Genomic DNA, 16,222 nt, shown 5'->3' on the forward strand with positions numbered 1-16,222 from the left:
TATCGCAAACGCTTGATTGCAGTTGTTGCTGCTAAGGGTGGCCCAACCAGTTATTAGGTTGTAGGGGGCAATCACTTTTTCACACAGGGCCATGTGGGTTTGGATTTTGTTTTCCCTTAATAATAACAACCTTCATTTCAAAACTGCATTTTGTGTTTACTTGTGTTATCTTTGACTAATACTTAAATTTGTTTGATGATCTGAAACATTTAAGTGTGACAAACATGCAAACAAATAAGAAATCAGGAAGGGGGCAAACACTTTTTCACGCCACTGTATATGTGCTTTCTTGAGCAGGGGGACCTTGCGGTCGCTGCAGGATTTCAGTCCTTCACGGCGTAGTGTGTTACCAATTGTTTTCTTGGTGACTATGGTCCCAGCTGCCTTGAGATCATTGACAAGATCCTCCCGTGTAGTTCTGGGCTGATTCCTCACCGTTCTCATGATCATTGCAACTCCACGAGGTGAGATCTTGCATGGAGCCCCAGGCCGAGGGAGATTGACAGTTAGTTTGTATTTCTTCCATTTGCGAATAATCGCACCAACTGTTGTCACCTTCTTACCAAGCTGCTTGGCGATGGTCTTGTAGCCCATTCCAGCCTTGTGTAGGTCTACAATCTTGTCTCTGACATCCTTGGAGAGCTCTTTGGTCTTGGCCATGGTGGAGAGTTTGGAATCTGATTGATTGATTGCTTCTGTGGACAGGTGTCTTTTATACAGGTAACAAACTGAGATTAGGAGCACTCCCTTTAAGAGTGTGCTCCTAATCTCAGCTCGTTACCTGTATAAAAGACACCTGGGAGCCAGAAATCTTTCTGATTGAGAGGGGGTCAAATACTTATTTCCCTCATTAAAATGCAAATCAATTTATAACATTTTTGACATGCATTTTTCTGGATTTTTTTGTTGTTATTCTGTCTCTCACTGTTCAAATAAACCTACCATTCAAATTATAGACTGATCATTTCTTTGCCAGTGGGCAAACGTACAAAATCAGCAGGGGATCAAATACTTTTTTCCCTCACTGTATTTGTTAATGTATTAATTTAAAAAATATATTTCAATCCCACTTAACACAAAATGTGAAAAAATACAAGGGTGGGTGAATAGTTGAGATACCCACTGTAAACATAGCAATGTGTGAGTCTTCTCCTAGAGGCAAAACTGAGCGACTTCCCCTTAGATAGGCCAGCTGCAAAGTCAAAATAGGCTATACTGTAAAAACCTATGAAAATAAAAATGGCTTTGGTCTTCATTTAAGGTTAGGCATTAGGGTTAGCAGTGTGGTTAAGGTCAGGGTTAAAATCAAATTTTATGACCCAGAACAAAATTCATGATGAAAAACACTAACCTGCACTGTGAACCAAAGCAACCAGGTTTACAATCTCCGTTGCAGAGAAAAGGGGTTTTGTCCATAGTAAGATAAGACAGTAAATAAAATACAAAACGATGAAGCCGTTATAGTGAATACGACAGTGGTCGGCCAGTGTGGCACTTACACTCCTGTGCTAGTCGGAACTAGGAAATTCAGAAATGTCTGACTTGTAACTGGTTGAAAGTGGCCCTTGTATAACTACAACCAGTTAGTAAATCGGAAATGTCAATTTCCTAATTCAGATTAGCACGCGAACACTACATTGTACATAAGAATATTCATACCACCCATGAGACTTAAAGAATGAGTTGTTTAATTTGGTCAATGACACTAAAGCCCTGGTTTAGACCCAAACTACTTCAGGACCACACAGTAGACAAACATTGAATTTTGCAGATAGAAAAGCTATTCCTTTCACGTCAGAGAAGCCATGGGGCAGCGCACAATTGGCCCAGCGTCGTCCAGGTTAGGGGAGGGAATGGCCAGCAGGGATATAGCTCAGTTGGTAGAGCATGGCGTTTGCAACGCCAGGGTTGTGGGTTAGATTCCCACGGAATGTATGAAAAAAAAAAATAATGTATGCACTCACTAACTGTAAGTCGCTCTGGATAAGAGAGTCTGCTAAATGACTAAAATGTAAATATAACATGCCATTTGAACTTTCTACATTGTGCCATGCTGAAGACGCCCCAGGCTTTAGGATGGCATTTCAGGAATACTGTTGCTGAAATACAAACACATGGGCCAACACTGAGATAACACCTTCTGTTCACTTAACTAGCAACAAATTAAATACAAGGAGCGCTATATTTGGTTTTGTAGTTTATTTTTATTGCACTCGTAGAAGTGACCAGTAAGCACTTATTTCATTTAATCATAATTATTTGCAGCTTCGCGTTTTTTATTTTATTAATTGCAGGCATCTTTAGTCACTGAGCGGATGGTCTGTAGAGTTAGGAAGTCTTCAATATCCAGGAACTACTTCCAGGCACAAGACCCATCTCTACTCTTGATACAGACAAGGTTTTGGCCATTGTCAGTCCCCCAATCTGTCCACAGGCACTCATCTAGGGAACTGGTCGGACAGGGGAGGGAGTTGCAGCGGATGATCTGTGTATCGGAGTAGGGAGAGAGAAAGACCAAGATAACTGACTGATCATTACCCCATACTCTAGCTCATGTATACTTCCTTTACAAAACTGGTGTACTGTAATATTACTATAATTCCCCATCACACACCGTTCAAACGCAGCCGCTTTGGTAGCGGTGATTCAAGCTCTTCTTTTGCGTGGCACTCAAGTCCTCCCAGCGTGGATTATAGCCACACAGTGTTATGTACATCCTTCCAGTCTCCAGCATTCCTACAGACAGAGGAGATAGTGAGTCAAAGTGCTGTAGGGAAAACAAGGTGAAGGGTAAAGTCGACCCTAGACGCCGATCTTGGCTCAGTTCAGCATTTGTTCCACTAATGGTTAAGGTTAGGATTGGCATACGTTCCTGGAGGAAAACTTCACCCTGGAGCGTAAAGACATACTGATGCAGCCCAGAACACAGATATCTCATCATAAGTGTACATACTAATAATAAGTAAGTAATGGATTAGTTGTAAACATTTTACAGTGCCTATTGAAAGTCTAAGCTCCTTGAACTTTCCACATTTTGTTGTGTCATTGCCTCAGTTTCATGGATTTACACTGAACAAAAATAAACGCAACATGTAAAGTCTTGGTCCCATGTTTCATGTGCTGAAATTAAAAAAAGACCCCAGAAATGTTACATTTGCACAAAATGCTTCTCAAATTGTGCACAAATTTGTTTACATCCCTGTTAGTGAGCACTTCTCCTTTGCAAATATATGATATTCCATCCACCTGACAGGTGTGGCATATCAAGAAGCTGATTGAACGCAGGCGCTGGGGACAAAAGGCCAGTAAAATGTGCTGTTTTGTCAACAATGCCACAGATGTCTCAAGTTGAGGGAGCATGCAATTGGCATGACTGCAGGAATGTCCACTAGAGCTTTTGCCAGATAATTTAATGTTCATTTCTCTACCATACGCCGCCACCAACGTCATTTTAGAGAATTGAAACCAGCCACCCGGACAGCTGATGAATCTGTGGGATTGCACAACAGAATAATTTCTGCACAAACTGTCATAAACAGTCTCCGAAAAGTTAATCTGCGTGCGCATTGTCCTCACCAGGGTTGACGTGACTGCAGTTCGGTGTCTAAAGTGGGCTAATGCTCACCTTCGATGGCAACTGGCAAGTTGGAGAAGTGTGCTCTTCACGGATTATTCCCGGTTTCAACTGTGCCGGGCAGATGGCAGATCACGTGGATGGCGTCGTGTGGGCAAGCGGTTTGCTGAGGTCAACATTGTGAACAAACATAACTACATTTTAGCGATGGCAGTTTGAATGCACAGAGATACCATGACGAGATCCTGAAGCCCATTGTCGTGCCATTCATCTGCCACCACCTCATGTTTAAGCATGATAATGCACGGCCCCATGTCGCAAGGATCTGTACACAATTCCTGGAAGCTGAAAATGTCAGTTCTTCAATGGTCTCCATACTCACCAGACATGTCACCCATTGAGCATGTTTGGAATGCTCTGGATCGACAGAGTGTTCCAGTTCCCGCCAATATCGAGCAACTGCACACAGCCATTGAAGAGTGGGACAACATTCCACGGGCCACAATCAACAGCCTGATCAACTCTACGCAAAGGAAATGTCGTGCTGCATGAAGCAAATGGTCACACCAGATACTGACTGGTTCTCTGATCAACGCCCCTAACTTTTTTAAAGGGATCTGTGACCGACAGATGCATATCTGTATTCCCAATCATGTTAAATCCATAGTTTAGGGCCTAATGAATTAATTTCAATTGACTGATTTCCATATGAACTATAACTCAGTAAAATCTTTGAAATTGTTGCATGTTGCTTTTATTTTTGTACACTGCGCCATTCATTTTCCCTTCTATCCCCAATGATGAGAAACATAACATGATGAGACTCATAACATGATACTGCCACCACCATGCTTCACAGTAGGGATAGTGTTCTTTGGGTGATTTGCAGTGTTGGGTAACGCTTTGCATTTAGGCCAAGAAGTTATATCTTAGTTTTGTCAGACCACAACTTTTTGCCACATAGCTACAGAATCCCAAGTGTTGAGCTTTTTTTTGCATACTTCAAAATGGGATTCAAGGTGGGCTTTCTTGAGTAAGCCCAGTTTTTGGATTAGTCAATTTCTTCTGCAAATGTTGGTACCAACCATTAGTTTGTGATTAACGGCGGCTGAGGTAGAGAGGGGTTTGTGAGACAAGGGCAGATCCCAAAAGGGGCCAAGGGCAGGGTCTTTTACAAATACGTCTGTAGAGTCCAAATGGTTTGAAGTACTATTAAAAGCAATTTATGAAAAGCTGAGACTCATGAACACGTTTTGCTCCACGAAGCTCACAAGAGTCCTTAGAAGGTAAGGGGTTCTTCTACATATGTCCTCGGATTTCCAATGATCTATCTTTAATACTGTAATACGCTTACATAGTTGCTGTCACAAACACCAAACAGTTGTCACTGACTAGTTGGATATTAATTTCCCACTGAGGAAACAATTTCTGTACTTAGAGCATTCATAAATTCATTTTCAAGTTTCTGACTTGGTGGATTTTTTTGTCGTTGACATTTGTCAATAAAACTCATGAATGCAACTGTTTATGTCAAATTGTTTTGTGTTTTACTTGTAGCCCTGGCTGTCCTGAAAATAAAATGGTAAAGCACTTTACTGTGAGGCTAAATTTAAGGGCTGGACATGCAGATAAATGAAAAGGACATTTTTGCTGGGGTCTCAGGACTGATAGGGTTAACCACTGCTGGCAATGGAACTTGGGTAACGTAGTGAGAACCGCACCTATGAAGAGATACTCCTTGTTGATTTGCAGAGTCACGCCGCATGCGGCTGGGGAGGATGCAGTGAAGACGGCGTGGATAACCCGGTCAGGACCTTTGAACATCTAGCCAATCACAAGGAGAAAAAGAAAGCTCTTTCAAACACCTACATATACAGTTTTGAACCTCACTGACTGCAGCTCTCAGGCACTGTCAGTCTTTACTAATTCCGTTCTTATACACCATCCCCTCAGTCTAAAGCCCTTTGATGTTTCCGGATCTGTAAGGTGGAAGCAATACTTTATTTAATCAAGGTCTATTTTACAGATGAGCCCTGAATTACAGGAACACACAAAACGCAAGCATAAAGTCATTTTAAAAAACAAATCAGTATTAAGGTCCTCAATCAGTTTCCTGAATTGCCCTAGACGCACCAAAACATCCAACGTTTAGAAAATGTTGAAGATTGTTCTACATATTCAGTGAAAAAAAAAAAAGCTGCTTTACCTAACTCAGAGACCAAAGGAATTTCCAGAGTTAGCCATCCCTGAGACCAGGTGTGGTAACTCATATGTCTAAAGGTTAGTAATGATATAAGGTACAGTGAGAGTTTTTGTAATAGGGCTTCATAAAAGAAAATATAGCAATTGATCAACCTGTGACATCAAATAGCGCCAACCAACTATCTGGTAGAGAATGTAGTGATGAGTACTAAACCAGTCGCCCGTAATAAAGCCTTGATAAACTGCATCTAATGGCTTTATTGAAGTGGCAGCTGAGTTCATATAGAGGACGTCGCCATAGTCTTGGACCAGTAGGGTGGACGCGCCACAACTACACTGCTTATACCTACCCAGATCTGCAAACATTGAAGGGTTGGAGCCAAGGGGAAGGGAGCGAATTGGGACCAGCTGTCAGACTGGGGTTCAGGGGGCTTCAATGTTCCAGTGCAGGAAGGAACAACCACTTAATAAAAAGGCTGATCATACCTTGATCTGATGGATGTCATACTTGTGGATGTTACCAGACACAAGTTGCACTCCAATCACCTTGGCCCTGATCACTAGAAGAGGGAAAGAGTGAGACATGGTTTAACTAACATTATTGAAATAATCCATTCCGGTATACTGGTCAGTCAGACACTAAAGGGTTAACGTTGTTACGCATAGGAGAGGCATATGAGCGCCTCAGCTGTAATCAGAGAGGAATATGCCTGGCCTGCTCTGAGGCTCCTGTCGGCTCAGGAGGAAGCTAGTCAGCAATCTTTGGGAAAAACTGCACCGGAATACACACATGCGCATAGGCAAAACATCTTGTGCTCATGAATGTGCGGTGACGAAGGACACTTTGATAATGAATAAAGTTGACTTCATAGCTTTTATTGATAAGGTTATCAATACGACGCAGGTTGTGGAAAGCAGAAATGTCAGGTTGAAAGTTAATGTGGAGATGGCAAAAGAGATATTGGGGGTAACAGATGTTACTGTTGAAATGGTTGTTGACATGCTGAACAATCCTAAGGGTGGAGTGTTTCAGCATGATATAGATGAAGTTTAATGGGGTTTTGGGGGAGGGAGAAGTAAGGGATTTATTTGGTTTTGAATTATATTTTCATGGTGGTACAGAATTGGGCGGATCATGATTGATAGTACATTCCAGCACAATAGGTGGCGGCATGCACTTAAACGATTGTTTGCTGAACGCCATGATATCATAGAAGTACAAGGGTGGAGCAAAAAGCCACAGACACTCGGCCCTGCGTGGAATGAGTCTGACACATGCCATAGAGGATCAATGTGACAGGAAATAGGAGAGACTATTCCACCCTTCACCGTTCCCTCTTGTTATTACCGGTATGTTGTACATAAAGCAGGCCATCCCTCTTAATATAATGAAACAGATTACCTGTCAAAGATAAGTGATATAGCCTACCAATATTAATTGATTTCAATAGTCTACACTACAACAGTACCTTGTGTTAATATTGTCTTACATTTAGCCCATACACAATCCATGTCTCAAGGTTTAACAGCCTTCTTTAACCTGTCTCCGCTTAATCTACACTGATTGAAGTGGATTGAATAGGTGACATCAGTAGGGATCATAGACTGGCCAGGTGAAAGCTATGTCATGGAAAGAGCAGGTGGCCTTTAAACGTTTTGTACACTCAGTAGCTATCTCATTTAGCTTTTGGACAAATAATACATCTGTAGGCATACTGTTTATGCCAAAATCAAAATATAACGCAGGGTTCTCAACCCTGTTCCTGGAGAGCTACCGTCCTGTAGGTTTACATTCCAATCCTATTCTAGCGCACCTGAATCTAACAATTACCTTGCTGATCAACTGAATCAGGTTAGTTACAACGGGTTGGATTGAAGACCTTCAGAAACATAACTCTCCAGGAACAGGGTTGGAGAGCCCTGGCTGTAGCCCATCTTACTGTTGCCTACTTATGTAAATAATTGTCTGCGAATGTAAATATAGGCTTAATAACAATGTCCCAATTATTATTACAACGACCACAGACAATTCATAAAATGTTAGCATGTTGCGAACTGATACAGTAGTAACTCAACATGTGAAGAGAAGTTAGTCAAATCTTGCCAAAAATGCCTTACCGACGTCTGCGTTGCAAAAAGCCTGTTGAAGATGCGGAGTGGGGCATTTGCAAGCTTCTGCGATGTCTCCAACCCGCCAAAGGAACAGAACGAACAGAGTAATGACAGAACTGCTTGCGGACCAAGTCATTTTGGAAACGAATTATTCTACTGTCGGCTCAATGGAAAAATATATAAATCTATCGCCTTAGGAAAAATGTTTAACCAACGAGAGCTAAAGAACAGAAATCTTTAGTCCCAAGTTTTTTATGTGGTCGAGTGGTTCGCCAAATATCGCAAAAGGATACGACTAATGAAAGGGTAAGGTGTAAACTAAACTCGAATGAATTTCAACCGCATTTTATTGGAGGCTGTGACTCCTCCCCCAGTCAGAACCAAACCAGTGGTAGGCTGAGCATTTCATTAATCCAGAATCGCAGTAAAAAAAAAAATCCACTGCCTAATTGCGCTTCACAGCGGCATGCCCGGCTGCCATAAATTCCATAAATTGTCCATCATTCACTTAAACAATGGGGATGAATCTGAAAGATCAGTGTTAGGCTACGCCTACTGGAATTCCTTAGTTTTGTTGTTTTCAGTTTTTTTTTTACCACCTTGGAAAACTTTAGAGCAGGCTTAATTTACCCGACTGCTCAGTTCACTTGCCGTAGGCAATTAAAAAGCAACCCGTAGCCCTTTCCACTCACAGCCCCTGTCATCCCGTATTAGTTGAAAATGGCAGATGTTGTTATTGATAAGTGCCTAAATTGAAACCCAGTGGCTGTACAGTAACATGCTATATATAACGTAAGAGCTCAGGTTCTCCACTTCACAGTGCTGGTAGTGGTTTTGACTGACAGCCATTATAAACTTGAACACCGCACGAGACCAGAAGATAACTCCATCCCTCCCTGTAATTGGGCTACTTTTGAACATTTGTTGTTGTCTGAGTGAGGGAAATGCTGTAAATCAAGAGGAGTCCATGTGTTATGAAAAATGTGTCATTAAGGATTATAATAAATACCACTTTGATATCATACAAGCAAACCACACACCCGTGAGTTCAAATGTGCACTTCACATTTCTATATTTGAAAACTGATGTAATTTACAGTATCAATGTGTATGATCCACAGTTACAATGATGACATGCGTTATACCCTGGGTTGTCCTGAACAGAATGAGCCTAACTGTGTCGTATTGTGAAGAAAATTAGCCACGGAACACACATTTGAATGCACTCATGACCCCATTCTATGCACACCAAAATTACAATCTGTTTTTCTGATTGGTTGTATTTCTGCCTTTTGAAGGCCTCCCAGCTAACACATCCTTGGAAGTTGTGGAAACGCACGTTTTTGGTTTCCCATTGTTTCTGGGAACAAAGCCATCGATTTCCTGACTGGTTAAACATTACGTTTTTTAAATATTCTGAGACCGGAAGTGAACATTTCACCTGTTCTGGGAACGTTTTACTATGGTTCCCTGAACGTTTTCCTGGGAGTTTTTTTTAAAGCTCTGATAACAGAAATTATAGGTTATTTGAAGGTAATTAAATAACATTCTGAGAACATGTTTCAAATAAGGCTTTTAATAATATTGCTAGCTTAGTCTTAAATGACAAAAAAAAAATGACAGTTTGGTTTGACTGTTTTCAACTCCAAGCACAGATAGGACACATGGAAATTCATTTGCTTCAGCATACATTTTTTTGTTGTGGCATCTTCTGTTCTCTATCCATGGAATTAGCCCACTGCGCCACCAGGATGGAGCTAGCATGCTATGTTTTTTTAAAGTCATACAAAGCTGTTCATTTTAGTCTATTCAAACAGAGCCATTTCAAAGGAAACAAGCACTCATTAAGATCAGATGTGGACAATTAGTGGGCAGCCAACAAACCTGAGTTCAGGAGTACAAATGTGCTTAATAAGTTACATAATAAGTTGCATGGACTCACTTTGTGAGCAATTATAGTGTTTAACATGATTTTTGAATGACTATCTCATCTCTGTACCCCTCACATACAATTATCTGTAAGGTCCCACAGTCGAGCAGTACATTTCAAACACAGATTCAACCACAAAGACCAGGGAGGTTTTCCAATGCCTCGCAAAGAAGGTAGATGGGTAAAAAAAAAAAGCAGACATTGAATATCCCTTTGAGCATGGTGAAGTTATTAATTACACTTTGGATGGTGTATCAATACACCCGGTCACTACAAAGATACAGGCGTCCTTCCTAACTCAGTTGCCGAAGAGGAAGAAACCCACTCAGGGATTTCACCATGAGGCCAATGGTGACTTTAAAACAGTTACAGAGTTTAATGGCTGTGATAGGAGAAAACTGAGGATGGATTAACAACATTGTAATTACTCCACAATACTAACCTAATTGACAGAGGGAAAAGAAGGAAGCCTATACAAATATTCCAAAACATGCATCATGTTTGCAATAAGGAACTAAAGAAATACTGCTAAAAATGTGGCAAAGCAATTCACTTTTTGTTCTGAATACAAAGTGTTATGTTTGAGGAAAATCCAATACAACACATTACTGAGTACCACTCTACATATTTTCCAGCATAGTGGTCACTGCTTCATGTTATGGGTATGCTTGTAATTGTTAAGGACTGGGGAGTTTTCGGGATAAATGCTACCAGATACAATGCTATTTCACATTTAACAAATTAACAACTGACTTTCAGCATGCTTATAGGGAAGGGCACTCAACCTGTACGGCACTGACAGAAATGACTGATGATTGGGTGAAAGAAATTGATAATAAGAAGATTGTGGGAGCGTTTTTGTTCGACCAGTGCAGCTTTTGACATTATCAATCAGTCTGCTGCTGAACAAAATGTATGTGTTATGGCTTTACATTATCTGCCATATCGTGGATCGGGTGTTCTTTAATGGATGCCTCTAACATAAATCAGGTAGAGTAAACCTAATCTAAAACCCTAAACCTCATCTAAATCTTGTAATGAATAATGTGGCTATTGAGCAAGTTGAGGAGACTAATCTGCTTGGTTTAACCATAAATTGAAAACTGAAATGGTCAAAACATATTGATGCAACGTTAGCTAGATGGGGAGAGGTCTGACCATGATAAAGCGCTGCTCTGCTTTCTTGACATCACATCAACAAAACAAGTCCTACAGGCCCTAGTTTTATCACACCTGGACTACAATTCCACAAAGATGGACATAGGCAAATTACAGTTGGACCAGAACAGAGCAGTATGGCTGGCCCTTAAATGTACATAGAGGGCTAATATCAATAACATGCATGTCAATCTCTCCTGGCTCAAAGTAGAGGAGAGATTGACTGCATCACAACTCTTTGTGAGAGGTATTGACGCGCTGTGAGGACACACACACACACACACACTCTAACACACACACACACAGATTGTACTATTGTAGTATTGTACATTTTATATTGTAAATTTGTACTATTAGAGTAATAATGTAATAATGTATTGTATGATGTATTGTTTTATTTATGATGTAGGCTGTTGTTTTGTTGTGATGTAATTGTTTTATTCCTGTTTAGACCCCAGGAAGAGAAGCTGCTAAATACCCAAAATACTAAATATTTTTGCAGAGTGTGAGACACTCCTATTAATTTCAAGTAAAATCCAATATTATTCATCACATTCGCTGAATACAACAGGGATCAACTTTACCGTGAAATGCTTGCTTACGAGCCCTTCTCAACGAAACAGAGTAAAAAAAATAATAATAATAGTAACACAAGAATAATAAAATAAACAAGAATGGAGCTATATACAGGGAGTACCAGTACCAGATCAATGTGGAGCTATATACAGGGAGTACCAGTACCAGATCAATGTGGAGCTATATACAGGGAGTACCAGTACCAGATCAATGTGGAGCTATATACAGGGAGTACCAGTACCAGATCAATGTGGAGCTATATACAGGGAGTACCAGTACCAGATCAATGTGGAGCTATATACAGGGAGTACCAGTACCAGATCAATGTGGAGCTATATACAGGGAGTACCAGTACCAGATCAATGTGGAGCTATTTACAGGGAGTACCAGTACCAGATCAATGTGGAGCTATTTACAGGGAGTACCAGTACCAGATCAATGTGGAGCTATATACAGGGAGTACCAGTACCAGATCAATGTGGAGCTATATACAGGGAGTACCAGTACCAGATCAATGTGGAGCTATATACAGGGAGTACCAGTACCAGATCAATGTGGAGCTATATACAGGGAGTACCAGTACCAGATCAATGTGGAGCTATATACAGGGAGTACCAGTACCAGATCAATGTGGAGCTATATACAGGGAGTACCAGTACCAGATCAATGTGGAGCTATTTACAGGGAGTACCAGTACCAGATCAATGTGGAGCTATTTACAGGGAGTACCAGTACCAGATCAATGTGGAGCTATATACAGGGAGTACCAGTACCAGATCAATGTGGAGCTATATACAGGGAGTACCAGTACCAGATCAATGTGGAGCTATATGAAGAGTGTACCAGTACCAGATCAATGTGGAGCTATATACAGGGAGTACCAGTACCAGATCAATGTGGAGCTATATACAGGGAGTACCAGTACCAGATCAATGTGGAGCTATATACAGAGAGTACCAGTACCAGATCAATGTGGAGCTATATACAGGGAGTACCAGTACCAGATCAATGTGGAGCTATATACAGGGAGTACCAGTACCAGATCAATGTGGAGCTATATACAGGGAGTACCAGTACCAGATCAATGTGGAGCTATATACAGGGAGTACCAGTTCCAGATCGATGTGGAGCTATATACAGGGAGTACCAGTACCATATCAATGTGGAGCTATATACAGAGAGTACCAGTACCAGATCAATGTGGAGCTATATACAGAGAGTACCAGTACCAGATCAATGTGGAGCTATATACAGGGAGTACCAGTACTAGATCAATGTGGAGCTATATACAGGGAGTACCAGTACTAGATCAATGTGGAGCTATATACAGGGAGTACCAGTTCCAGATCAATGTGGAGCTATATACAGGGAGTACCAGTACCAGATCAATGTGGAGCTATATACAGGGAGTACCAGTACCAGATCAATGTGGAGCTATATACAGGGAGTACCAGTACCAGATCAATGTGGAGCTATATACAGGGAGTACCAGTACTAGATCAATGTGGAGCTATATACAGGGAGTACCAGTACCAGATCAATGTGGAGCTATATACAGGGAGTACCAGTACCAGATCAATGTGCAGAGGTAAGAGGTATTTGAGGTATATGTGTACATGAAGGCAGGGTCAAAGGACTAGGCTTCAGGATAGATAATAATAAGAGTAAAATAAAGAACAGAGTAGCAGTAGCATATGATGAGTGTGAAAGTGTGTGTGTGTAGTGTATGTCAATATGTATGGGTTTTGTGTGAGAGTGTACATTCGGTGTATGTGTGTGTGTATATAGTGTGTATATACTGTATAGTCTTGTGAGTATGCATATAGTCAGTGCAAGATAGGGTCAATGCAGATAGTCCGGGTCCCCATTTTATTTAGTTTTTAGCAGTCTTATAGCTATTTAGCAGTCTTATGGCTTGGGGGTAGAAGTTGTCTCAGAGCCTGTTGATCCTAGAGCTGATGCAGGGACTTTAAGGGTTACAGGGTTAGAGTTGACCAGGTTATTTTAATTTTTTTACAGAAAACCACAAGAATTGCAAGGAATTCCAGTAGGCATAGCCTAAAACTGATCTTTCTGGTTCATCCCCATTGTTTAAGTGAAAGATGGACAATTTATGGCATTTATGGCAGCCGGGCAAGTTGAGCCTGCTCTGTGGTTGTCCCATTAGGCAGGGCATTTTAAAGAGAAAACAACCAAACTGCAAATAATTCCAGTAGGGGTGAGCAGAGCTGAGCCACTTTATCCTATTGCTCCAGCTGAGATACACTAATCAAATCACATTTTATTTGTCACATACACGTGTTTAGCAGATGTTATTGCGGGTGTAGCGAAGTGCTTGTGCTTCTAGCTCCGACAGTGCAGTAATATCTAACAAGTAGTATCTAACAATTTCACAACACATACCTAATACACACAAATCTAGTAAGGAATGGAATTTAAGAATATATACATATATGGACAAGCAATGACAGAGCGGCATGGATTAAGATACCGTATAATATTATATTATAGAATACAGTATATACATATGAGATGAGTAGTGCAAGATATGTAAACATTATTAAAGTGGAACTAGGGTTCCATTTCTTAAAGTGGCCAGTGATTTCAATAGGCAGCAGCAGCCTCTAATGTGCTAGTGATTGCTATTTAACAGTCTGATGGCCTTGAGATAGAAGCTGTTTTTCATTCTCTCGGTCCAAGCTTTGATGCACCTGTACTGACCTCGCCTTCTGGATGATAGTGGGGTGAACAGGCAGTGGCTCGGGTGGTTGATGTCCTTGATGATCTTTTTGGCCTTCCTGTGACATCGGGTGCTGTAGGTGTCTTGGAGGGCGGGTAGTTTGCCCCCGGTAATGCGTTCGGCAGACCGTACCACCCTCTGGAGAGCCCTGCGGTTGCGGGCGGTGCAGTTGCTGTACCAGGCGGTGATACAGCCCGACAGGATGCTCTCAATTGTGCATCTGTAAAAGTTTGTGAGGGTTTTAGGTGCCAAGCCAAATTTCTTCAGCCTCCTGTGGTTGAAGAGGTTCTGTTGCACCTTCTTCACCACACTGTCTGCGTGGGTGGACCATTTCAGTTTGTCAGTGATGTGTACGCCAAGGAACTTGAAGCTTTCCACCTTCTCCACTGCGGTCCCGTCGATGTGGATAGGGGGGGTGCACCCTCTACTGTTTCCTGAAGTCCACGATCATCTCCTTTGTTTTGTTGACGTTGAGTGAGAGGTTATTTTAACTATTGTTGTGTCGTCTGCAAACTTGGTGATTGAGTTGGGGGCGTGCTTGGCCACGCAGTCATGGGTGAACAGGGAGTACAGGAGGAGGCTGAGCACACACCCTTGTGGGGCCCCAATGTTGAGGATCAGCGAAGTGGAGATGTTGTTTCCTACCTTCACCACCTGAGGGCGGCCCGTCAGGAAGTCCAGGACCCAGTTGCACAGGGCGGGGTTCAGACCCAGTGCCTCAAGCTTAATGATGAGCTTGGAGGGTACTATGGTGTTGAATGCTGAGCTATAGTCAATGAACAGCATTCTTACATAGGTATTCCTCTTGTCCAGATTGGATAGGGCAGTGTGCAGTGTGATGACGATAGTATCGTCTGTGGATCTATTGGGGCGGTAAGCAAATTGAAGTGGGTCTAGGGTGACAGGTAAGGTAGAGGTGATATGATCCTTGACTAGTCTCTCAAAGCACTTCATGATGACAGAGGTGAGTGCTACAGGGCGATAGTCATTTAGTTCAGTTACCTTTGCTTTCTTGGGTACAGGAACAATGGTGGCCATCTTGAAGCATGTGGGAACAGCAGACTGAGAAAGGGAGAGATTGAATATGTCCGTAAACACACCAACCAGCTGGTCTTCGCATGCTCTGAGGATGCGGCTAGGGATGCCATCTGGGCCGGGGGTTAACATGCTTAAATGTCTTACTCACATCGGCCACAGTCCTTGGTAGTGGGCCTCGTCGGTGGCACTGTGTTATTCTCAAAGCGGGCGAAGAAGGTGCTTAGCTTGTCTGGAAACGAGACGTCGGTGTTGGCGACGTGGCTGGTTTTCCTTTTGTAGTCCGTGATTGTCTGTAGACCCTGCCACATACGTCTCGTGTCTGAGCCGTTGAATTGCAACTCCACTTTGTCTCTATACTGATGTTTTGCCAGTTTAATTGCCTTGCGGAGTGAGTAGCTACACTGTATTCTGCCATATTCCCAGTCACCTTGCTATGGTTAAATGCGGTGGTTCGCGCTTTCAGTTTTGTGCGTATGCTGCCATCTATCCACGGTTTCTGGTTAGGTTAGGTTTTAATAGTCACAGTGGGCACAACATCACCTATACACTTCCTGATAAACTCAGTCACCATTTCAGTGTATTCGTCTAAATTATTTTTGCAAGCTACCCGGAACATATCCCAGTTCGCGTGATCAAAACAATCTTGAAGCATGGATTCCGATTGTTCAGACCAGTGTTGAATAGTCCTTAGCACGGGTACTTCCTGTTTGAGTTTCTGCCTATAGGAAGGGAGGAGCAAAATGGAATCGTGGTCAGATTTGCCGAAAGGAGGGTGGGGGAGGGCCTTACAACCATAGCGGTATCTCGCCTAGCCACGCTAGCGTCGCTCTCATGTGGGTGCTAACAAACTAGCAAGCATGCTAGGTAGTGTTACATAGCAACAGCCATTGTCA

The 16,222-nt window shown here is 42.0% G+C and overlaps 1 protein-coding gene across 2 annotated transcripts; it reads right to left on the reverse strand.

Annotated features, from left to right (window-relative positions):
• Positions 1-2,398: 2,398 nt before the first annotated feature.
• LOC311103549 (metalloproteinase inhibitor 2-like) lies at positions 2,399-15,722 on the reverse strand. Of its 2 annotated transcripts, XM_084145137.1 has the most exons (6): positions 15,478-15,722; positions 15,294-15,353; positions 6,263-6,336; positions 5,296-5,398; positions 2,615-2,736; positions 2,399-2,485 (listed from the first exon to the last, which is right to left on the reverse strand). In XM_084145137.1, the coding sequence occupies exons 1-5, from the start codon at positions 15,635-15,637 to the stop codon at positions 2,618-2,620; spliced, it is 516 nt and encodes a 171-aa protein (XP_084001263.1). In that variant the 5' UTR covers positions 15,638-15,722; the 3' UTR covers positions 2,399-2,485; positions 2,615-2,617. The 2 variants fall into 2 exon arrangements, with proteins under 2 accessions (XP_084001263.1, XP_084001264.1); XM_084145138.1 differs by lacking the exons at positions 15,294-15,353; positions 15,478-15,722 and adding an exon at positions 7,895-8,186.
• Between the last annotated feature and the right edge of the window lie 500 nt (positions 15,723-16,222).

The sequence above is a fragment of the Coregonus lavaretus genome, assembly GCF_964263955.1.
Source record: "Coregonus lavaretus genome assembly, chromosome: 28".
NCBI lineage: Eukaryota > Metazoa > Chordata > Actinopteri > Salmoniformes > Salmonidae > Coregonus > Coregonus lavaretus.